Source organism: Salarias fasciatus, chromosome 14, assembly GCF_902148845.1.
Source record: "Salarias fasciatus chromosome 14, fSalaFa1.1, whole genome shotgun sequence".
In the NCBI taxonomy this organism is placed as follows: domain Eukaryota; kingdom Metazoa; phylum Chordata; class Actinopteri; order Blenniiformes; family Blenniidae; genus Salarias; species Salarias fasciatus.
This window is the reverse complement of record NC_043758.1, coordinates 25924379-25949382: the sequence shown is the minus strand read 5'-3', so window position 1 is coordinate 25949382 and position 25004 is coordinate 25924379. Positions and strand designations below refer to the sequence as shown.

Below are 25004 nucleotides of genomic sequence, written 5' to 3'. Positions count from 1 at the left end.
ACTCAAATCCCCACGTCCCACATAGTCAACAAGGAAAATAATAAAAGAAAAAAGAAGTTTTGACCCCTTTAAATAATAACAGAAAAATTACGCCTGTAAGTCTTTTACAAAACAAGAAAAAAAAAAATTACATATATAGGATGTATCGGTATTAAGAGTTTGAATAACAAACAAAAATACTATTCTCCACATCAAGGAGATGCTTTAAGGACTGGGCCAGGAGTGAATTTATGTGAGAGAGTTACATTTGCTGGCCTGCAGCTGTATATATACTAACCTCGCTTATAGGGAAACATCCTGGAAGTCCAAACTTGGCTCATTAGGAAGAGTCAGTGGCAGCTACGCAAATCTCTACTCTGCTTGTGACCCCAGTTTGAGTCTGATTAAAGTTGTATGAAGTTGTATCAAATTGTATGCCGAATCCTTTACATCTGGCCGGTTTCCTCTCACTCTCAACCAAGCGCGCATCACGCTTCTGTTAAAAAAAGGGAGGGACCCATTAGATTGTGTCTCATTCCGGCCGATCTCGTTACTGAATTCGGACTATAAAATTCTGACGAAGATTAGATTCTCTCTCTCTCTGTCTTGAAGAGATTCTACCTTGTATAGGGCTCGAAAGGATGATGTAAGCAGTGCAAAAAACCGCAATGCATTGTGGACTTCTCGGGACGCTGAAATGTTTGTTTACACCAGCTACAGACAAGACACTGTGCTTGTGTTGTTCTTTTGTTTTTTGTTTGGCAAGTTTTTATAAATTAGAAACATGGCGCAATCGTGCTGTGTCATTAACTGCCACAGTCGTTCCCACGATCGCTCCAGTTAAAAGAAAAATGAAGGGATGACATCTTTCTCATTCCCAACTTGGAAGCAGCGGCAGGGACCTCGGATATGTGAGCTAACAGAGACGCCGAATGGCCTGGAGAGCAGCTGTCAGACGACCAAACATCATTTTCAACACCATCACCCGACACATGTTGGTGTGTTCACGGCATTTTCAGACTGGTGAGTTCTGTTATATTACTAGCGTGTTGCTGTGTTAGCAGTGTTAGCTGGTTGCTAGCGTTAGCCACGCTAGCTCAGGGCAGTAGTAGCAAAGCAAACAGTCTCTCTTTCTTTCCTCCACTTCCTTATTGATTACTTTTGAATTTATATCATAATTGTCCTCACTCATAGGAGATTGACTTTGAGATTACATTGTAACTGACCTCATATTAAAAGTCATAATGGGCGTGTTTGTTTTTCAGGGAGACCTGCTGATGAAGTGAATGACAGTTATCCAGACTGCGCACCTGTCATTACATCGCGACACTCGGTTGGTGAAAGCTGCGGATTACCAAAGATTCCAACGGAGAGAAAAGAGACAGGAGATTGTGACGGCAGTTACTGCAACTGCTACACCTGCACCTCACACACCTGATGTGTATCAAGCTCCACAACAGAACGACATTGTGGAGAATGAGCAGTGTGTCCGTTGTGAACGTATGAATGGTGAAATTAAGTCCATGTGTGCTGAGATGAACCACTTGTTTTTTTTTTTTTTGTTTATATTGATTATATGTGACCAACTTCTATTTTTCTGTAAATAAAATTGATGGCTAACAGTCTTCCTCTGCTTAATTCTAATATTTCTCCTTAACATTTCATTATGTCCAGGACAGGTAAATCTCCTCAGCTGTTACTTGCTCATATGGTGACAAAAACCAGCCCTCTACTTTAATAAGTTAATAAGACTATAGTGAAAATAAATATTGTAGTTCAGTAGCTATTTATGAAACTTCAGTTTAATGGGAAATCCTCTGAGACTGCCATTTACCCATGCAGTAATGTCAGACCATTTCTTGTTTCAAAGTCTTTTCTGTTTATTACCAACCAACCTTGTGTAGTGCAACGACACTGTTAAAGTTACAGTTACAGTTCAAATAAGGTGCAAAAGTCTTTGTGGCAAACAAATATCACTGCAATTATATAAAGTACGATTAGATTGTGCATAAACAAATAACACTGCAAATAAAATGAAGGAAAACTTGCAGTCCACCGGCGTCCACACAACTAAGTCACAAAACTTTGCAGCCATCACAAAGATTTGAGTCTGCGTCTGGCTCAGGCTTTAGTATTTGTGTGTCTTCTTCAAGATAAAATGCCCATCACTGAAGTCCAGACAAAAGTTTGTGCCCTGACAAGCCTATAGCGCGTGACGCTTTGATGGACATTTCACTTCCATACAGCCTTTTCCACAACAGGAATGGTAAGTGAGCCCATCTGGGGTCTGGACAGGGTCCAGCTTGTCTCGGTACGGTCTGTCGCCTTTCTGTTTTGGTCCATTTTACCTCGTGTTTAATTCTATCTGTCGCATCTGATCATACGCGGTAAACACTGTAAACGAGAACTCGCTGTCCCATATTGACCACAATGCATTGCGAGATTACGTGTCCTTTCGAGCCCTATTATATCCCTATACCAAACAGGTTTTGTAAAACAGAGACCACTCTTTTTCAATATCAGGCGACTGTTAAACATAATGTATTGTCCTTCAGTCCACCTCAGAATGCATTCTCTTTGTGGATGCAGAGAAGGCATTTGACAGGGCCGAATGGACTTTCCTTTTTCAATTTTTATTTTAATCTATTTATCCTATTTATTCGTTCTATTTTTATTATGTACTTCTAATTTATTTTAATTTTTTACTTTATAATCTTATCTTACTATTAACTTTGTATTATGTCTTTTTATGTCTTTAACTGTTTTAACTCCAGTGTTTCCTGAGGGGGGTCCTTCACACCGGGAGTTGGTCCCGGTCCTCTGCTGGGGTCACTGCGCTCGAGTCCTCTGGTTCTGGCTGGCCTGGGGGTCTCCACACTTCGGTATGTGGGTTCTCCTTGGTCTAGCGGGGTCGGGGGTCGAGCACTGGAGCCCCAATATTAATGACCTTCGCCTTCTCCTGGTGTGAACGGCCCCACTGGTAATGTTTTCCCATGATGCTTATTGCCATGCCATGTCTCCTCTGCTGTGTGCAAATAATTCAGTGTGTGTGTGTGTGTGTGTGTGTGTGTGTGTGTGTGTGGTGTACATTTTGTACATTTATTGATGGTGCGGTTTTTATTCTTTTGTTTTTATGACTGTTTTTACTGTTCAGCACTTTGCGTTGTTTTTATAAATATGAAAAAGTGCTCTACAAATAAAGTTTGATTTGATTTGATTTGAAACCCTGGTCAAATTTGGGTTTGGGGCGTCTTTCATTGCTTGGATCCGGTTGCTGTATTATTGCCCTTCCATTGTACTCCTAACAGTCTCTACTCTGCACCTTTTGATTTGACCCGTGGGACGAGACAAGGCTGTCCCCTCAGTCCACTGCTATTCGTCTTAGCTATTGAGCCGCTTGTGATTGTTATAAGATCCAATCATGCTATCACGGGTGTTCTCAGGGGCAATATAGAACACAAGCTGTCTTTGTATGTGGACGACCTTCTCTTATATGTGTCAGAAGCTGAGTCTGCTATCCCTCATATAATTACAACTTTGCGTCAATTTGGGGAGATTTCAGGTTACAAGTTAAATTTACAAAAAAGTGAATTAAACGTGAATTGCCTCTGAATCCTGCTACTTCAATGGTAACACAGACTCAGGTTCCTTTTAAAGTTGCTAGAGACGAATTTACCTATCTTGGTACTGTCATGACGAAAAAATTCTCAGACCTGTTCGCAAAGAATTATGAAAATATTCAGAATCAGACCAAACTGGCTCTCACAACTTGGTCATCTCTACCGATCTCACTTATAGGCAGGATTAATTCAATCAGTATGGCCATTCTTCCAAGGTACCTCTATCTATTTCATTGTTTGCCTATATTTATCCCAGGTAGTTTCTTTGAAAAATTGGATGGTATATTATCCTGGTTTATTTGGAGTGGTAAAAATCCTTGTCTGCGCAGAGATTTTTTGCAAAAAACTAAACAAAATGGGGGCTTGGCTCTGGCAGACTTTCGAAATTATTATGGGGCTGCAAATCTGCATTGCATGATGTTCTGGAAGAACTGTAACTCTGGGGAGAAATGTCCCTTATATCTTAGCATGGAGAGACTTTCTAGTAAACCGGTAAACCTTTCTGCCCTTTTGGCTGCACCATTGCCAGTAAAGGTGTCTACTGTTTCAGATGCAAGCTTAATAGTAAAACAATCACTTAAAATCTATTTGCAGCTTAGAAAACATTATAAATTACTACAAGGTGGGCTTTTTGGACCAATAGCAGACAACCACCTATTCCAACCATCTGTGCAAGACAGTGCATTTACCACTTGGCATGGGAGGGGAATTAAAACTACAGCTGACCTTTATATTTGCAGGGAGGTTTGCATCTTTTGAACAACTGGCGCGGAAATTCATTTTGCCAGCTTCTAACCTCTTTAAATACTTACAGGTTAGGCATTTTATAAAGGAGACTGTATCTGAATTTTCACACATACTGGCAAAGGGGGCACTAGACTGCATTTTTGAGTTTGACATTAAGAAAAAGGGGGATATTTCTTTTGTAATTAAGCAACTAGATTGTCTCTCTGTTATAAATTCTAACTTGCAACATACACAGATCTTCAGATGCAGATAGATGATGACTTGTGGGCAGATATTTTGAAACAGATCAATTCTTCCATGTGTGCTCGGCATTCATTGATCCAGTTCCAGATCGTGCATCAGGCACACTTATTTAAATCTAAATTGGCAAAAATGTTCCCACAAATAGACCCCACGTGTGATAGATGTAAAGCCTGTAATGCTATGCTGCTTCATATGTTTTGGTCGTGCTCTGGTCTCGTGAGCTACTGGAGGGGTGTATTTGAGGCATTATCCACAGTGTTAAAACTCAAAATTCCAAAAGTTATTGCTCTATTTGGTGTCATACCAAGTGGGGCCTTACCTAGAGGCGCACAGCTCCCAGTGGGTGGATGAAAGGTCATTGCCTTTGCCACTTTGTTAGCTCGCCGTCTCATCCTCTTAAAATGAAAGATCCTGCCCCTCCATCTGTGGCTCATTGGATCAGAGAGGTTCTATCTAACCTCTGTTTGGAAAAAATTTAGATATGCAGTGCGTGGATCGGAGCAGAATTTTTTGAAGGTTTGGAAATCTTTTTTTGGTTTTCTTTGACTAGCCAACAACACGGGTATAGCCCTTGACGACTGCTATTTATTTATTTTTTATTTTTTATTATTGTATTCATACAGTTTGTATCTGATCTAAGTGCAATTGTTGTAATTTGTACTGATCTGGAGTGCGAAGTCTCTGTATTTTGAATTGTATATATCCTAATGGTGACAGCAGGGGTCGGTGGGTGGGTGGGGGTGGGGGGGGGGGATTGTTTGTTTCTTTTCTTTTCTTTCTTTTTCTTTCTTTTTTGTGTTTTTTTTAGGAAATTCAATAAATATATTTAAACACCGAACTTTGTTGCGATATGCCCAACAGGCTTGGTATTTGCTATTAGTTCACTTCTCCATCTCAGACAAAGTGAACTTTACTTTCTTTTTGTTCAAACCAAGTTGGTTATAGATTTTCTGTTTTCCATACATTATTCATTAACTCCAGAGAGTTAGAGAAAAACTGATTGTCTTTTGTTGAAAATTGCTTATTCTCATAAGGTCACAGTGAAATGGTACATTTCCAACTATTTCAAAACGAGGCAGTAAAACTAGAAATTCAAACACTTCAGGTGCTTCATGAAATTCGATACCTCAATCAGCTCACTCATTCTGATCCCTCGTAACAAAGAATAACTGTAACAAAGCATTATTAAGAGAAACCAGCCAATACTGTTAACTCAGGTAACTCAATGTTCACTTCAAGCAGAGCAAATAGGCTAATTTTCCCTCAAAAATGAGTCTGTGAAAAGTTCTGCAGCTGTTTGTTTTGAGGAAATCGACGTTGAGTCACTGATAATTATTGAAAATGGAGTCCAGTGAGCACTACAGTATTCCTTCAGACGTGCATGTAGACTGACTACACTTCTTTCCCAGTTTCAGTTAGGGTTACCAGCGTAGTCTCTACTTTTAAGAATATGATTAAAACTTTTCTGTTTAGCTCTCTGTCTCTATCCTGTCCTTTTCTCTCTTTCTATCCCCTGATTCTGACCACATCAGCAGAACGGCTCCACCTGAGTCTGGTTCTGCAGGTTTCTTCCTGTTAAACTACAGCGTTTTCAACTTTTTGTGTTTGCATAGTGATCAAATTCAAAATGCTGCTCAATGAAAAAGGAAAAATGATGTATTTTGCAGTGGCTGGTTGTTATGTAAAGAGTACCTGAGAGGTTGTGTGCTGTAGACGCCGTTCCTCTCTCAGCAGAAACTCCTGCTGTTTTAACAGTTCAGCAGTAATTTTACGACTCAGGGTAAAAGAATAGCGAGCCACCAAAGTTGTTAAAAAGTAAAAGAACAGATAGAGAGATGCTTACAGAGCCAGTCTACAATATTCTCGTGTTTTGTTGTGATTTTAAGGCAGATCCTGTCACCAAATCTAGATGCATGCAACAATCCATACAGAGAAGAGCTAAGAGGAAGAGGAGGAAGAGGAGGAGGGATACTGTTTCTCTGGGTGAATCAGCTCTTTAAACTACACGTTAAAGCTGGCTTCTGCTGGTTTTTTGCATGAGGACTGTTTGGTTTGGAGGATTTATGTCGTCTCACAGTAAAACTCTGTCTGTTTAGCTTCATCGCCACCTGCCAGACCGCGTCCACTGCCTGCGCAGCCTACACACACCCGGGTAAACCCCGCCGCTGCACACAATGCCACCTTTTTGGGTACAGATGGAGCTTAGAGAATGGTGTATGTGTGTGTGTGTGTGTTGGCGTGGGTGCATGGGACTTCCACAATGCCATGTTCACCTCTGCGAGGGTGACTGGTGCAGGCTCATTTTACCTCTCTGTTCGTAGAGACAAAGAAGACTTATGTGAGCCAAAATCTGTCCCCACCACCACCAGGCAGCCCTCAGCGTCTTTACCTGCTCACAGCAGCACAAGGGAGATACAGACAGCAGATTATACGAGCAGGCACGGCACCAAGAATAACGTCTGTTTTACATTAAAGAGCTACTTTTCAGGAGGAAGGTGTGCTTTTTATGACCGGGACTCAAATACCAGGCCAGTGCTGGCTTGAAGAGTTCGATTTCTGAATATCGCAGTGGAGAGAAATCTGCATTCTACAGAGCACTGTAATAAATGATTCCCGCTCTGATTGTTTTGGATCAACTTGGCAAATGTTCCCAGGTGTTGTCGTCAATAGACGGGCGAGCAAACAAAAGCAGAACATATAGATCAGAGACAAATGCGGCTCCTCGGAGGGACGCGTCACAACAAATCAATACGAAAGAGCTCTGAGTGATTACCTTCATGGCGTGACAGATCATTTCTCTCTTGGTGGGCGTGCAGGTGACAAAGTCTCCATCCATTGCAGACAGGATGGTTTGAAAGGTATAAGAAGGGTGTGAATCCCTCCCACTCATCGGACCGCAAGAGATTTTAGACAAAGTAAAAGACCGAGCTCACCACTACCACCACAAATGACAGAATAATTGAGAAATCTGATAAATTTCAAGAGTTAACAGTAGAAACTCACAGGAAAATGACAGAATGTCAGAGAAACCCTAAACTAATAGCTGATAATACCTGAAGGAAGTCATCATTTACAGTGCGATGTCATGGCTGTATTATATAAATTTGACTGTTTGTTGTCATGTCAGTTAGTAAATGGAGTTTGCCATGTTTCCAGCTGCAGAAATTCATCCAGTATGTGACATTTGATAGAGGAAGAGTCTGGACCTAGGTTGTACGAACGTCTTCAAATGAGCACACAGTTCAGCAGATGATCAGATCACAGCGTGACGCCTGTTCTCTTTCAAACCTCCCTCGGTATCTCACTATGGGAAACGCCCCCTGGCGTGACCGATCATGGAAGCTCCAATGACACCACGTCTGTCATGTGACAGACCAATCATCTCGAGATGCATGGGGCAGCCCGCCCCCTTTATAAGCGGTCCCCGCGCTGTACCCACCATTCTCGCTTTCTTCCACGTGAAGATCATCACTTGGCTCCTCAGCGGTCCTGATTTTGGATTTTCATTTAACTGCTCTTCCGACGCGCCGTCAAGGTAGTCACCGAGCGTGAAATTTCCGACTCAGGATTCACTTCACTACTTTCGTCGCGAGAGTGTGCGTTTTGGTGTCATTAGTTTAACCGTCGAGGTCGGCTATGGCTACCGCTTCCTCGGCTAGCGGCAAGGGAAAGGACGTCGAGTCCCGTCCCTGCCCGGCCTCTTGCGGTTTCACCATTTCAGGGAGAGATCCACATCCTCTCTGCATCACCTGTATGGGAGTGCAGCATGCCCAGGCTTCACTCGCGGACTCCGAGTGCTGCCAGCATTGCAGCACTATGCCGACCAGGATCCTGGAGAGGCGCCTCAGGGTCTCGGCCAGTTCAAAGGCCGACCCCAGCCTCTCTGATAGCGCCGCCAAGCCGAAGCGGGCTATTGCTAACTTAGACTGGGCTAACCCCCCGGTTGAGGACTTCCCTCCGCTGTTCGACCAGCTCCTCGACTCGGAGGACGAACACGGAGGGGGGCACGAAGAGGAGGACGATAACATGGACCTCCTTAACGATGACAACGAGGAGGATGACGAGGACGCAATCCTCCCGCCGACTCCGGCATCCCGACCCAGCAGCTCCGTTAGCGGAGGAATCCAACCCCCCTCTTCACCCTCGGAGGTCGACCTGCATGAGGTGTGTAAACGAGCGGCGTCACGGCTGGGTATAGACTGGCCCGCGTCACAGGATGACAAGGGCGAGGAGAGGGATTTATACGACGGCAAAATTCTGCCGTCTCGCCCGGTGTCGAAGAAGCAGGTCATGCCCGTCGTCCCAGCGTGCATGAAGGAGATGAAGCGGTTTTGGGATAAACCGTTTCGCCACAGAGTCCCCGTCAAGGGTTACTCCGGCCTGGAAGTGGCTAACAGCGGGGAGTGGGGCCTCGGAGATCCCCCGGTAGTGGAGCAGGCGGTGGCTTCTCACCTCCACCCCAGCCACCGGTCCGCGCTCACCGCGGCCGGCCCCACCCTCCCCGGGAAAATGGAGCGCTTCTCCGCCTCCATGTTTCAAAAGATGTACAAATCAGCAGCCCAATCAGTGAACAACTTAAATGTTGTCACCCTGCTGACAGCCTACCAGGCTGAACTTTTCCAGGAGATGGGGGTCCTCCTGGATAAAGGCTCCCCAAGTCCCAAAATATGGGAGGAGATGTGTGTGGTCACGGACCTCATCCTCCGTGTCTCCAGGGGTGCGGTCCAGGGCTGCGGCCGTGTTATGGGGCTCGCAGTGGCAGGAGAGAGAGCGCTCTGGCTGAATCTCTCCAGCCTGTCGGACCAGGAAAAACAGGTCATAATTGATGCTCCCTTCGACCCGTCAAGGGCTAAGGGCTTGTTCGGCGAGGCTGTCACGGCCATGCAGCAGACCAGTGACCTGAGGAAGAAGCAGGGAGAAGCCTTTGATCTCTGCCTTCCTCGTAAAGTTGCCTCTCGCCCCACACCGCCACCCCGCCAGGGATTCGCGGCTGCGGCGAGAGCGCGCAGCAGCGGCTACAAGGACCCCAGACCGCGCACGTCTGAGCAGCCAGCGTCTCACCAGCGCGGCGCTCAGCAGCAGAAACACTGGCCCAGGAAGTCCTTTGCCTCTGCAGCTGCCGCTCCAGGCACCGGTCCGACCCGCCCGTCCCGCCCCCCCGGACGGGAAGAAAAAACGGTCGGCCTAGGTGTCGTGGTTCGCAGACACAGAGGCTCAGCAGTCAGCACTTGCAGAGATCCCTGCTCTGAGCCCCTCCGGAACAGGTCACATGTTTCCCTCTCCTCCCAAGAAACGGAGGATGGATGTTCTGGACCAAGGTTCCGCTCAGCGCTGTGTAACGGCCCCGTTTGGTCTTCCCGTTCACAGACTGAATTATGCACTCGTTCCCCCAGTGCACAGTTTCGTTTCCCCCCTTCGTCGCCCCACGGGGACAGTTCTAAGGGAAGTGGAAAGAAGCGCAATGTTCACACCAAGCACTTCTCCTGGTTTTTCAATAAAAAACAAGCTGTCGCAGCCAGGCTCAGTCATAAAGCCGAGGGCGCAGCGAACACAAAACAAAAAGAAAAATCAAGAAGTGCAGGACAGTCTGTCTCCCCTAGAGGGCGCAGCTGCTCCATTGTTGAGCTTCAGGCCACCGGGCCCTCTCGCTGTCAAAGCAGAGGAGTGGCGCGCATGCGCAGTGAACCCGTGGGTGTTTACAACGGTTGCCAGGGGTTACAGGCTGCAGTTCGCTGTGAGGCCGCCCCGCTTCAACGGTGTGCTGACGTCAGAAGCTGCAGGGGAAGCCGCGGAGGCTTTAGAGAGCGAAATATCTTCTCTGTTAAGCCGCGGGGCAATTCGCCTTGTACCGGAGGGAGAGAGAAATCAGGGGTTTTATTCCCGGTATTTCCTCATTCCAAAGAAAGGAGGTTCATTGCGTCCGATCCTGGATCTGCGGTTCCTCAATCTACACCTCCGAAAGTACAAATTCAAAATGCTCACGCACAAGGTTCTGTTTCGATCCATTCATCCAGGCGACTGGTTCACTTCAGTGGATCTGCAGGACGCTTATTTTCATATAAGCATATATCCCGCACACAGGAAATATCTCAGGTTTGCGTTCAAGGGAACGGCTTACGAGTATCAGACCCTGCCTTTTGGGCTGTCACTCGCCCCGAGAGTTTTCAGCAAGTGTGTGGAAGCAGCCCTGAACCCGATGCGAGCATCGGGCTTCAGAGTGTTCGCGTATCTGGACGATTTTCTCCTCTGTGCATCCAGCAAAGAGAAATCGGAGAGGGATACGCGGAAGCTGATGGACAGGCTGTACAGCTTGGGGTTCAATATAAACCCCGTAAAGAGCTGTTTGTCTCCCACTCAGAGGATCGAGTATTTGGGCCTCGAAATAGACTCTGTTTCATTTCGGGGTTTTCTGTCCCATGCTCGAGTGAAGAAATTTCGCCAACACCTGGCTTTATTTCGGAGAGGACGTTCAGTGTCGTTGCGGGACTGTCTCCGGCTGTCAGGGCTGATGGCGTCATCAATATCTGTCATTCCGCACGGGCTGCTGAAAATGAGGGATTTTCAGCGCTGGATATCTTCCCTGCGTCTGGACGCACGACGTCACCTCAGGCGTATGGTGAGGGTTTCCCCGGAATGCCTCCTGGCTCTCCGTCACTGGAGGGACCCGGGGATATTCTCAACCGGCGTCCCGTTGGGAGCGGTTGTGATGAGGAAGACAGTTACAACCGATGCCTCGTTAACGGGGTGGGGAGCGGTTTTCGGGAGGAGGTCAGTGAACGGGACCTGGCCCCCGACGCTCCGTCAGGCTCATATAAACTATTTGGAGCTGTTGGCTGTGTTCCTAGCCCTCAGACATTTTCTGCCCCTCCTGGGAAAGTGTCATGTGCTGGTCAGAGCGGACAACACGACAGCAGTGGCCTACATAAACAGGGAAGGAGGCACTCGCTCCGTAAAATTACACAGACTGGCTCAGAGTCTGTTATTATGGAGCAGCGAACACCTGTTATCGCTGCGCGCAGCGCATCTTCCGGGTGCACTGAACAGCGGGGCAGATTTACTCTCCAGGGGAAATCCCTTGTACGGAGAGTGGAGACTGAACCCCGAGGTGCTTCTCCGGGTGTGGGAGAGATTCGGCCGAGCGTCCGTAGATCTCTTCGCATCGCACGAAAACGCGCAGTGTCCCCTATTCTTCTCATTACGAGACAGGGACGCGCCGCTGGGGGCGGACGCGTTTGCGCACCCGTGGCCAAACGCGCTGCTGTATGCTTTTCCCCCTCTCTATCTCATCACTCCTACGCTGATCAGAGTGAAAGAGCAGCAGCTTTCATTAATCCTGATAGCTCCTTACTGGCCCAGCAGGCCGTGGATGGCGGAGCTGATACAGCTCGTACACGGCCAGCCATGGCCGTTACCGTTACGCACGGACTTGGTGTCGCAAGCGTGCGGGCAGGTTTTTCATCCGAACCCCGAACGTCTGGCTCTCTGGGCTTGGTTCGTGAGAGGGTGAATTTACAGGAGTCCGGTCTCCCGTCGAGGGTGATTGAGACTATTCAGTGCGCACGAGCACCTGCCACGCGATCATTGTATGACAATAAATGGCGCGTGTTTGAAAAATGGTGTGAGACTAAAGTTGTCATTCCGTTTCAGTGTTCTGTCCCGGATGTGTTATGCTTCCTGCAGGACTTATTGGACGGTAATAAAGCTTTTTCCACCATTAAGGTCTATTTGGCCGCTATTTCAGCGTGTCACGTGGGCTTTGGAGGTGCGCCTGTCGGGCAGCATCCTCTAATTAAGAGGTTTATGAAGGGGGCGCGTCGGCTGCGTCCCGTGCGTAAACTCCCGGTCCCGTCATGGGATTTACCCACGGTTCTGGAGGCGCTCACAGGATTGCCCTTTGAGCCGTTAGAATGTGCAGATTTAAGAGTGCTCTCTCTTAAAACTATCCTGCTGCTGTCTTTAACGTCAGCTAGACGGATAGGTGAGTTACAGGCTTTGTCTGTGCACGCCTCCTGCCTTCAATTCTCCCCAGATTATGGGAAGGTTACATTACGTCCTAACCCGGCGTTTGTGCCTAAGGTTAGTGATTCTGCATACAGCTGTTCCACGCTTGAGCTGCTCGCTTTTCACCCACCGCCGTTTGCAGGGGAGGATGAGCGGCGGCTCAATTTCCTTTGTCCTGTGAGAGCGTTACGCATCTACATGGACAGGACTAAGGGATTTCGGAGGAGCAACCAGCTCTTCATATCGTGGGCTCCCTCCCATAAGGGGAGGGCCCTGACGCGCCAGCGCCTGTCACATTGGGTGGTGGAGGCTATATTCTTGGCGTATGAAAGTCGTGGTTTGCAGCCCCCGGAGAGGCTGCGGGCCCACTCCACCAGGGGCATGGCCACCTCATGGGCCCTGTTTAAGGGCACATCTGTGAGGGACATTTGTGCCGCTGCCAGCTGGGCGTCCCCACACACATTCATCCGATATTACAGGCTGGACGTGACCGAGACATCTCTGGCTCATTCAGTCCTGAGTGTGGGTACATCTTAAATGCGTGCTAGCCCTAGGGGAAGGTTGAGGGTGTCGATCCATCGCGGGTCGCGGCTTTGTGGGCTTCGGAGCATGCAAATCCGGGAGTGGGCTATATCTCCCATAGTGAGATACCGAGGGAGGTTTGAAAGAGAACGTTAGGTTACTCACGTAACCCCGGTTCTCTGATAACCGAGTGAGGTATCTCACAACACTGCCCTACTTGCATCAGTGGGGTGGAAGAATTACGCTTGAGAATGGTGGGTGCAGCGCGGGGACCGCTTATAAAGGGGGCGGGCTGCCCCATGCATCTCGAGATGATTGGTCTGTCACATGACAGAAGTGGTGTCATTGGAGCTTCCATGATCGGTCACGCCAGGGGGCGTTTCCCATAGTGAGATACCTCACTCGGTTATCAGAGAACCGGGGTTACGTGAGTAACCTAACGTTTCATCCCCTCTGCTCGGTTCCTGTGGTGAAACAGGGCCAATCAGCGAGGAGGAGGACTGAGTGTGTTGCTACACTTCGAGGTGACCTACTCTGTGAGCTGCATGGAAAAGACATGAAGAACCACCTGTACCATCACAATGATGTTATGGTGAAGCAGAAGATCACCTTCAGACAGAGGTCCATCCTTCCAGATGAACCATGGAGAACCACAGTGGAGTCATGCCTGCCTGTAACCATCATGCCGGAAGAAATAGTTAGAGCAAAGCGTATCATCCACTAAAAGAGCCCCTCCATCATTCGCTGAATCCACTTCCAGGTCGTGGGAAACTTGATCTAACCTCAGATAAAAATTCGTGAAACCAGGTTTCGCCACAGACAAATTTTCCCAGACACACCTACTGAGCCACCAACTACCTTTAAAACATGACGTTTGTGAAAATTGTAGTTAAGTGTGTCTGCGTCATGCCTATGGACAATACAACAGTAAATTAAGCAAGTAACTAGAAATACATGTTTTTCAACTGTGAAAAGACCAGACCAGAGTACCTGGAGAAACATGTTACCAGGATGAAATGCAAATTTAACAACATTTAAGTCAACATGACCACTCTAACAAAAAGTGACATTTTCTCATATTACAGTTGCTATGCCGTCTATACATGACAAACACTTGTTATGATCTTTCTTTAAAGGACCTGTATCATGCTTTTTTAGCTCGTCCAAACCCCATTATTGGCATTAACATGGTAATAGTTTATTTTTGGCGCTAAGGAAAAGTCATTTTGTGTTAAATAAAGGATTTTTGGAGGTTAATTCTGAAACCCGGAAGAGAAAATCCCGCCTCTCCCCCTGTGGACTTTGACTGACAGCGTACTTCCACCAATCGGCGCTACGTTAGCGTCTCTAAGGGTTAGCTTTAGCTCTTTAGCTTTAGCTTCTCTACACGCAAACACACGCAAAAACGTCTTTTCCTGTTAGAAACTCACCAAGTGCAGACCCTTCAGACTCTTGCTCTTGCTTGATTGTTGCTTTCAAACAATGGTTAAAGTTTATATCCGTAATCGGAGATACAAAAAGCGGCAACGCTGATTGCCGAGGACCTGCAGGGGGGGGGGGGGGGGGGGGGGGGGGGGGGTGTCTCCTCAGTGGAAAATGTGAATCAGCTGCGTGCTGGTCAGAGGAGAGTGGGCGTGTTGTCTGCGTGGGGGTGGGGTGGGAGAAGAGTGGTGGGGAGGAGTTCAACTTTTGTGACGTACTTAGGCTTGAAGAGTTTCAAACGAGCTGTTTTCTACCCGAAGGGAGGGGCTGCTGTAGAGAGCAGCAGACTGAAAGAGATTACTCAGACATGCGTGGCTGAAAGGAAATAACATTTTGGGGGTGGTTTTAAAGGGAATTCAACTTTGGGGCATGCTAAAAACCCTAAAAAAGTGGATTTTGCATGATATAGGTCCTTTAAGTTCACCAAGAAGTCCTTTGTAGATAAACATCTGTTTGCCCAAGGTGGCAAAGCCTAAAAGATAAGTTCAGTTTAAACGTTTTCACGTTTTTTATAGAATGAAGTAGATGCTTGCAGTTCTGAGATATTCTTCTTTTTCTTTGGAGCGGGTGGCGACTTAGGTGCACAGCGCCACCTACTGTGTCTCTTGGTGAATGTACTTTAGCTTACATCCAAATCACAGTATTTACTTCAGAGATCTGTAAAACCACAACAGCATGTATTTTGTGACACTGGGCTGTGGTGGAGGAGTGGCGTGAGCGGATCATGAGGAAATATTGGTGAAACTAATGAGTTTTTGGACGATTAAAGCCGTTTTGGGATCCGGCGCCACACATGCCCCATTGGCTAACAGTATACGGATGTCTGCAGCTCGACTATGGATCTAAATTTCTCCCGAACCACTGATGGGATCAGAAAACCCTTCTGGGTGAGTATATTGTTCTACTTCGTTCTATAAACAGCGTGAAAACTGTTTAAACCGAACTTATCCTTTAAAGTGAGTCTGTTTGTCAAATCATGCGTCTCTAAAACTGATCGCTCTCAGAGGTGTGCCAGGACTTCAGATAATCTCAGTGCTCAGTACAATAAACATGGATCCAAATTAGACCACAGTCTGCACTGACGGTAGTCTGTGATGAATAGAGAGCTTCCATCATGTTTTTACGTCATGTTCTGTCTGCAGCAGAGACAGGTCGTTTGTGTCAGCTCGAGAGGCGTTCAAGAACAGGTTCCAGTCCAGTCAGTCATTCATTCTGCAGCAAAGCTCATTAACCACACTGTCTCTGTTAATATAGACATAAAACACAAAATGATAAATAATCAAAAAATGAATTAAGCAGTATTACTTAACATTTCCATCACAAACGAAACAGTCTGATCTCATATTAACATCATGTTGTCACCTAAATCCACTTTTTCCACCTCTCTGAACTCAGACCTCAGCCCCACATATGAAGCTCCACCTTTGAATCGCGCACCCTTTCTCTTTTTTCCCCTTTGAGCCATCAATGATTCATAATGCTCTGCCTGTGGCCACTAGAGATGGCAAAATAATTAGTACACATGGGTCATTTTTGCAGCTTGCATATTCTACATACAGTATATGTTCATATTAATTCAATGAATGCACCCGATATGTAAATTGGAGACCTCTTGAACCGGGGTGGGTAATTTATTTTCATCAAGAAGTAGGAGTGTTATGAAGGCTTCAGCCACAAATTGAACTTAATTTGACATAATATTGATTCTTTGATAAAAGTACTGGTTTTCCTGAGCAGTTATTTCCACTTTCAAGTTTTCATGCAATTTGTTGCGCCTGTCAAAATTGTAATTAATGAATATAGCTCTCACGGTTCATGCAACGCTCCTGAGGCATGTCGAACACGGCGAGCCCACAATATCCAGGGACTGAAACATCTCCAGAGGTACCTACCCCACCCTGGGGCCTTGTTGCTAAATGGTTTTTTTGACTACTATGGAGGGCAGACCACAGCGGTTACCCCCATTTTCCAAAAAGAGAACCAGAGAATGTGATTATAATCAGGGTATCTTGCATGCTTCCACATGGAAACTCTCCCTCATATGCACTGAAACAGTGTTCTGTTTGTTATGAGGACTTCCAAGAGTGAGTCACAGAAAAAGGTGGCATGCAGCAGCGGTGTCCTTCTTTAAATGGAAGCCCTGAATCGCTATTTTTCACCAACAGTGGTTTGTGGGACTCAATACGGACTGTGTACTTTTAAGAGAAATAAAAGCAGAGGACTAATCTTCAACGACCAGGCAGGTCACTGACTTTATGTCTGAGTGGTGCTATAATCAAGGTGGTCGTTGTCATGTACTAAATCTCACTTATTTCTCCCTCAAGCTGTTTTTAACCCACTTGCGTGTGTCCCAGGTGAGAAGAAAAGCGGTCAGAGCGGGACAGATCTGCACATAGCTGTTGCGTGACTGCTTAGTGGACTGTTCAGTGCAGGTTAAATTCACTTATTAGTCACTACAGACAAATAAAAGGCTATTTCGGGAGAATGGGCCTGTGGGGACACATTTATTTTCAAAATGCTTTACACTGACTGATCAGGCACAGGATTTACTCACTTAGTGCCACAGACTGGAAAATGCATTCAGGGTGTTAGATTTTATAGTCTAACCACAACAGTCATTTTGTTTCCAAGGCAGGGAGCCTAACGGCTTTCTGAACGCTAATAGACTGAGCAGCATTTTGTATATTGGGGGAATTCTGGTGGCTGAAATCATGCAGCTCTATGAGAGAAACTCTGACAGGCTTTCATCATATGAGAAAACCGAATCACGTCTCACCTTTGAATAAATTGAACATGGTTGAGGACTGTTGTAATGCTTGAAGCTACCCCGTCCACATGGCATCCCGCAGGTTTCACTGCACATTTTTCATTGAGTGTACAGTAATGCTGCTGCATTCTTGGTGGTAAACAGCATCCCTCGAGCTGGTTAACATTGGATCAGACTACGTTCATTTAGAAAAATGACATAATGTGGTTCGCTAGCAGCGGCCTTCAAGCTGAAAGAGATCATTTAGTGAACTTTGGAAAAACTGCATGAACCAGGAAACCTGATCATCTCAGCTGGATCTCTGTTGGCCGGCCCTGGATGTGTGAAAATTAACTAAATGGACTGTTTTGTTATCATTGTTGACACGAGTACGTAACGTCGTATGGTCACAGCAGTACGATATTCATTAATCCTAAAATCTATCTTGCAGTGGTGGCTGTTCAGTTGTAGCTCAGGCTTGGATGACTTCCAGCACAGGGACCACAAGTCTGTCCTCTTTGCAAGTGCTAAAGATGATATCCAAAAAATAAATAAATAAATAAATAACAGTTACAGTTATTGTACAGCATGTGAAATATTCTCAGTGACTGTCACAGTTGTAGAAGCATAAGAAGTAAAAGTGGATTTGGGACAGGGTCTCATCCTGGAACCCGCTGCAGATATTCTCAATGTAGAAAATAAGAACATTATTTAAGTCTTTTAGCGATTAAGAAAGTCCATGTTTTGAGGATCAATGACTCGCATCAAAAGTCTTCTATCTTTCATTTAGTTCTTTAACTTGAAGTTTGGATCTTTACAGATACTTCAAAAGTGTTTCAGATGTCTAAACCTAAATAATTCCACCATATTCCAAAGGTGCTGCAGTGGACGGAGATCTTGTATCAAGTTACTACTGTAAGTGTTCATTAGAAGATGGTTTACTGTGGTCATAACAGGATGAACAATGTCAGCAACATTATTCAGTCATATGTGTTTGAATTGCATTAATTTCAACCTAAATGCATTGATTTCCTGCCATGTGACTATCTGATACGCTCTTTGCATGAAGTAAATGAGGCGTAGTACTGAATAAAGTGAGCATATCTCATATTGGAAACAGAAATCAAGCTGTTATGTGCTGAACTGTAAACAGTGTCGGGAACGCTGTGATAGTGCCGCTGAACCTGAAACTACGTCTGTAACGACCACGCTGCTGGAAGGCAGACAGACGCATCGACCACAGGGCAGCGACCGCAAGAGCCCTGAGTAAACTCCACTGAACAGACGGGGCCGAATATCCAGGCACCACATCAAACCACCGGATAGGAAAGACATCGGACCCGGGCTTAATATAGCACACAGAGAGCAGGAGGAGGCTTTACGCTGCCTTCAGATGTGAGTAACGGAGAAGCCACCTTAGAAACAGCTAAACCGGACGATCACGCTTCAACACGCCTCTTTGAGAATCAAACTCCAAGTACTAATTTTTTTTTCTGTCCTCCACTATTAAATGTGGTCGAAAACGACAAGGAGCAGTCGTCAATTTCCATTTTCTTATCATATATATGTACAGAGAAAAAGGTACATGGACAGACAGACCATTTGTACCAATTACTTCCTGTACTGACGACTTTTTCCTGTGATTATTATAAATGCTGTTCACTTTTAGATAATGCGCCATGTATTAAAACATCACATTGGCAGCAATTTAACCCTTTATGAACCACTAATTAAAACACTTTTTAAGGTTCATATTCTAACAGATGCTATGCAGCTTAGAATCAGCATGTGCCATCTTTTCACTCAGAAAGTTTGAAAACTGAACACAGCATGCACGTATTTCATGAGTTATCGAACAAAATGTGTCTAAATGAGAAATAATAATAATAATAATGATAATTAGTCTAAATTCAGTCCTGCTGTCTGATAAATATATGATCAGTTATTTCCAAGACTTCCAAACAGGCATTTTATATCACTATAAATTTAAATGAAAGCATTGATTTGGTGGTAACACTGGGAGTAAGAGGTGATTTTGCAAAGAGAACAGACAAAAAACACATCAAGGTTTATATGAATATATGAGGAGTTTGAAGCAAATGTACAGTCGCATAACTTATTGTCTCAAATCTTTTTTGATTTTCATGACGGCGTCATTGTAGTCTTGAAGAAAACAGAAGCAGTAAAGTAGATAATATGATGCCTGTCACAATAAAGGCTTAAAATGCTGTGTTAATACATTAATCTGGTGTATATATACTGCAGGACGGCAGGAGTGATTCCTAAATACTTAAAATAAGTTAGCATTTACCTAAAAGTGCTCCATCTGAATCCTTTGTTCCAAAGTCAATTTGATTTTCAATGCGGCTTGACAAAAACACAGACTTATTCCGTGATCTAAAACATGCTAAGTACACCAATCTTGAAGGAGGTGGCTTCTCAAACTACTCCACCTTCACTCTCTTGTTTGTTCTTGCATCTTTAGAATCGCTGTCATCCAAACTGTCCAACCTGTGGATTTCTTTGTACTCATTGTGTTTTCTCAATGACATTTGAGATGAGAAACTTTGGCAGAAGAGGTAAAAGTTTTAAGTGTAAATACCAGGTGATGACATTTGCTGAGCGTTAGCTTGGTACTTCTAGAGATTGTTTTTAGTTTAAAAGTTTCAAGTTATTTTCATTCAACAAAAGCTTTGTGCTTATACAACGTCTGTTTACATGGAAATGGCACAAATGCCAATGAGCAACTGTAGTTAGCATGCCAGGCCATGAGTTGGAGCTGTTGGTTGTTGCTCTAATGAACCCACACACACTTAGATGCAGAAAACAATACCGATAGATATTAACAATGGCGAGTACACTGACAATGATGGACAGATGACCAAGTTAGATTGCCACTGCAGGTGACTCTCACCTGTAAAACTACCAAGTCCAGGAGAACTTGGACTGGGAGCCATTATGCTCTGGAGGCCGCCATTGTTCTAATTGTCCATCTACTCTTGCATGTGCAGAAAAACTACTGTATTTACTACGGCCATGGTGCCCATGCTTCATGGCAGCATTTCAGAAAAATTGTGTTTCCCAATTTCCCCAGAATTTCCATTTTCAAAAAGTTCCACCTTGGGAACTGATATCCAATAGTTGCATTTTCAGTGGCCCTGTTGTCGTGTAAACAGACACCCAAAGCACAACAGAGGTTTTCCATTTCCATCCTGAAAGTGTTAATGATGGTGCAGGGAGAACATGCAAACCACACAGAACCGGAGCAGCGACGCCTCAGAGTTGATTTAAAAAATTAAACAATAAACTTCAGTTCACCAATACTTTGCTAGTTCCTTATTCTCTCTCGCACACATGGGCCAGGTCCAGCAGGCTCCATTAATCAATCACCCAGCCAATGTTTGTGTGCACAGCAGCTTCCAGATGAGTGACAGTATAAATTGACAGAAATGCAACAACAAAGTGAACACTGGATTCATGCATACCAACACGTGTACAGGCAGACGTCTACATGAGGACGTGGAGCATGAAAGCAAACACACATAAACAGCCAATTTCAAGGGTGCACCAATGCAACACCCCGGTTGAATAATTCAAGACAAGACTCCTGCATGCGGATCGTATTGGAACAATGTGCAGACTCACAAGACACAACCCAGGTAGAAAAACTGAGAACGGGCTGTCAGCAACAACAAAAATAGAAAGCTCAACATATCCTGCATACACATATACATAAACAAGTCCTCCTCCAGAATAAGTGCCGAGAATTAGACGCTCAGGCTGAAGAAAAGCTCGACTGGAACCTGTGGAGAAGCCTGACATTGAAATTGGGGGAGAGGCAGTAGAATCTGTCAGGGCATGTCACAGCCTGAGGGTAAAACTGCATCGGATAAAACCAGAGAGCTTTTGCAAAACCCGGCTCCTCTTTCCAGTCATCTTCCAAGGCTTTCTCTCAGGGATCACCATTTCTAAATATACTGTGTCTCTGTTTGTATAGGTGGGAATCACTGAGTGTGTTACAGGGTCCAACACGGGGCTTCATGGAACTCAGGGAAAGTTTACTTTTAATCATTTCTGATGAAGACCAATACGAATTAAACTGAGAAGCAAGGGATCACAAATGTAGTGCCTTACGCCTGAGCATGCAGAGCATGCAATCTCTGGACACAGTTAGTGTTTTCTTGATTTTCATTAAGTTTTCGAAGGTCAACCTTTAAATATATCATTCATTTCATAATTCCCCTCTATTCTTATTCAAAATAACATGAAGGACATTTATACCATTGTGCATATTGCATGTTCTGACCATGCAATAAGTTCCCGGAAAGATATTTTTGGCCTATTTTACACAATGTTTTCAAGTGAAAACAGAAAAACCTCTAATGCCACATATGTATTTATGAAAAACATTAACAAGTAGTCATACAACAATACATAAAAGAATGGAATAGTTTTTTTCTATAAATATCCAATATATCAAACATTTAGGCATGTTGATACATCCTGTGTCACTTGCCAGTCATAGAGTATATGCATATTCAGCAGCCATTTTTTTTCTTTTTTTTACGAAATGAAAAATATCAAAATGATTTAAAATACAGTCAACACTTCAGTTCCACAATTTATTTGCCAGCTATGTTAAAAAGTAATGGAAAGCTTCATATTTTATTTGTATCACAGTGTGAATTATCCGCCACACTACGGGAACCTGAGGGAGACGGAGTGCTGCTTTGTCATATGACGACGGTGGAGGCCACAGCGAAGCATCGCGCCACATTCAGTCTCTGTGCTGCAGCTACTGATTGGAAATGTCTGTGATGTGGAGAAAACAAGTGACTTCTGGACTCTTACTTTTGCATGTGCTGATATCAGAGCCACGTTAAGATAAAGGAAAACATTTAACTTGAGTAACTAGAGAGGCATTATAACCCCAGATTTAGGGTTGATGTATGGTACTCATATTGGTTTTTCATCATTGCAGTATACAGGAATGTGCGGCGTGTTCTTTCACTGTATTTTCTGTATGTATTGCCTAACCTGGAAAACTACCAGTAAAAAAAGCAACTTATAGTCCGAAAATGTGATTCAGTCACATTTTATTGAAGGATGGTTTGAAACAACAGGGAAGTTTTTCCTGGGAAACAGTTATTTAGCATTTTGTTGCCTGTTGCAGAGTGACAAATCATGCTGAGCAAGAGGGTTTGTGTTAAACCCGGATGGGTTGAAATGTCGTCACCTTCCTCTGGCTACTTAGACTGGACTCTCTGAGATAAACTCACACTGAGAGGCCACTGAATTCACCACAACGGCCTCTGGTCCATGTTCCATCATCAGTGAAATACAGAAATGAAGATTTTTGTGTTACATTAGTAGTTTTATGTATACAGTGACACCTAGTGGCTCAAAATGATATTCCCAAGTATATATATATATATATATATATATATATATATATATATATATATATATATATATATATATATATATATATATATATATGTAGAGAGAGAGAGAGAGAGAGAGAGAGAGAGAGATTAGTGCTGTCAAATGATTAATTTTTTTAATTAGATTAGTCACATTTTCTGTTCGATTAATCGCAATTAATCACAGTATAGTCACCATATTTTGTCAAATTGAAAAATTAGTTTGACAAAAATGTTTCTTTGGTTTTTATTGCCAAATATTTGACATGTGTCTCCTCAAAAAGAAATTGACTTTAGTTTGCTCAAAAGACATTTTGAACAATGCTTTAAAATGCTAAACAGACATATTCAATAATGGCAGAATGATTATACCCTTAAACAATACTGCAGTGTTGTTGCATTTAGTATAGATAAACACTGTAAACATGTTGACTGAGTGCAAACATTGTACTTATGTACTTATAAGCCAATGGAACAAACACTTACGAGGAGGGACCCAAAAGTTCCCGGACTGTGGTTATAAAAAAAGAAAAAGAAAGAAAGATTACAGACTTTTGGCCGTTTTATGTCGCGATAGCATAGCCTTAAGCATAACTGAAAATTTTCACCTCCCAAAGACGCACAGGCAGCTCACAGGCAGTGTTTATGTTACTACAGTCCCACTCCCTTCTTCGAAAAATCCGAAAATGGCGGAACCCGATTTTGTTTTCTACTGGGAAAAACGGCAACAGAAACACTCACCATGATCCACACCATGTACAAAGATGAGGCTCTGGGGAGAACACAGGTCTATGGGCGCTGTAAGAGCGGTCAGATGTCCATCGAAGACTCGCCTCGCTCTGGCAGACCCTCCACCTCCCGCACAGAGGAAAATGTCCACAAAATCAAAGCCGATCTGCTTTTTTGACGTCAAAGGGAAGGTCCACAGTGAGTTTGTGCCGGTGGGGCAAACCGCCAACCAGGATTTTTACCTGGAAGTGCTGCGGCGGCTCCGGGAGGCGGTCAAGCTGAAGCGGCCGGCGCTGTGGGAGAGTGGGGACTGGTGGCTCCATCATGACAACGCGCCAGCGCACAGGGCTCTGCGCGTAAAACAGTTCCTGGTGAAAAACGGCATGGCCCTGCTGCCCCAACCGCCGTATTCCCTCGATTTAGCATCTTGCGACTTCTGTCTCTTCCCAAGAATGAAAAAGGCACTGAAGGGGCGGAGATTTGATGATGAGGAAGAGGTGAGAATGCCAACTGCTTTGAGCAATGGAAATCCCGCTGCAGCGCTGTATTCAAGCCGAAGGAGAGTTCTTAGAAGGTGACAGTGTTGATTGAATGTGAAAATAAAAAAATAAAAAGTTATAACCACAGTCCGGGGACTTTTGGGTCCCCCCTCGTAGAAAGTACCTTAACACATTTAAGTTACTCTTCTTTCAACCAGTTGCTAAAGCGATACTTCAACATTTTGGCAAATTGGCCCATTTAGTGCAATTCCTTAGTCATTTCGAAGAGCATACTTACTTTTCTTGTGAGGGCGAGCTGTTGTTTATTCAGAGGTGAGCCAGGGAAGGTTTTCGGGACGGACACAATGGAGGTGAACGGTATTTTTGTTCCCCCTCGTCAAACTCATCAAATACACAATCCAACAACCCCAAATATATATATATATATATATATATATATATATATATATATATATATATATATATATATATATATATATATATATATACACACACACACACACACACACACACACACACACACACATATATATATGTATATATGTATATATATATATATATATATATATATATATATATAGAGAGAGAGAGAGAGAGAGAGAGAGAGAGAGAGAGAGATTTTTTTGGATTTTTAAAACACACTTTTAATTACACACAGTTTACAGTGACACAGTGTGTGTCAGACTCTTAAAACCCATTCCATCCATCCATCCATCCATTTTCTACCGCTTATCCGGGGCCGGGTCGCGGGGGCAGCAGTCTCAGCAGGGATGCCCAGACTTCCCTGTCCCCAGACACTTCCTCCAGCTCCTCTGGGAGGATCCCGAGGCGTTCCCAGGCCAGCCGAGAGACATAGTCTCTCCAGCGTGTCCTGGGTCTTCCCCGGGGTCTCCTCCCAGTGGGACATGCCCGGAACACCTCCCTAGGGAGGCGTCCAGGAGGCATCCTAAACAGATGTCCGCCACCTCAGCTGGTTCCTCTCGATGTGGAGAGTAGCGGCTCTACTCCTAGC

The 25004-nt window shown here is 44.6% G+C and overlaps 1 protein-coding gene across 1 annotated transcript; it reads left to right on the top strand.

Moving 5' to 3' along the window:
- Nucleotides 1-8225: 8225 nt before the first annotated feature.
- On the top strand, nucleotides 8226-12096 carry LOC115400030 (uncharacterized). The gene is made up of 2 exons (XM_030107680.1): nucleotides 8226-9853; nucleotides 9957-12096. The coding sequence occupies exons 1-2, from the start codon at nucleotides 8226-8228 to the stop codon at nucleotides 12094-12096; spliced, it is 3768 nt and encodes a 1255-aa protein (XP_029963540.1).
- Nucleotides 12097-25004: the final 12908 nt, after the last annotated feature.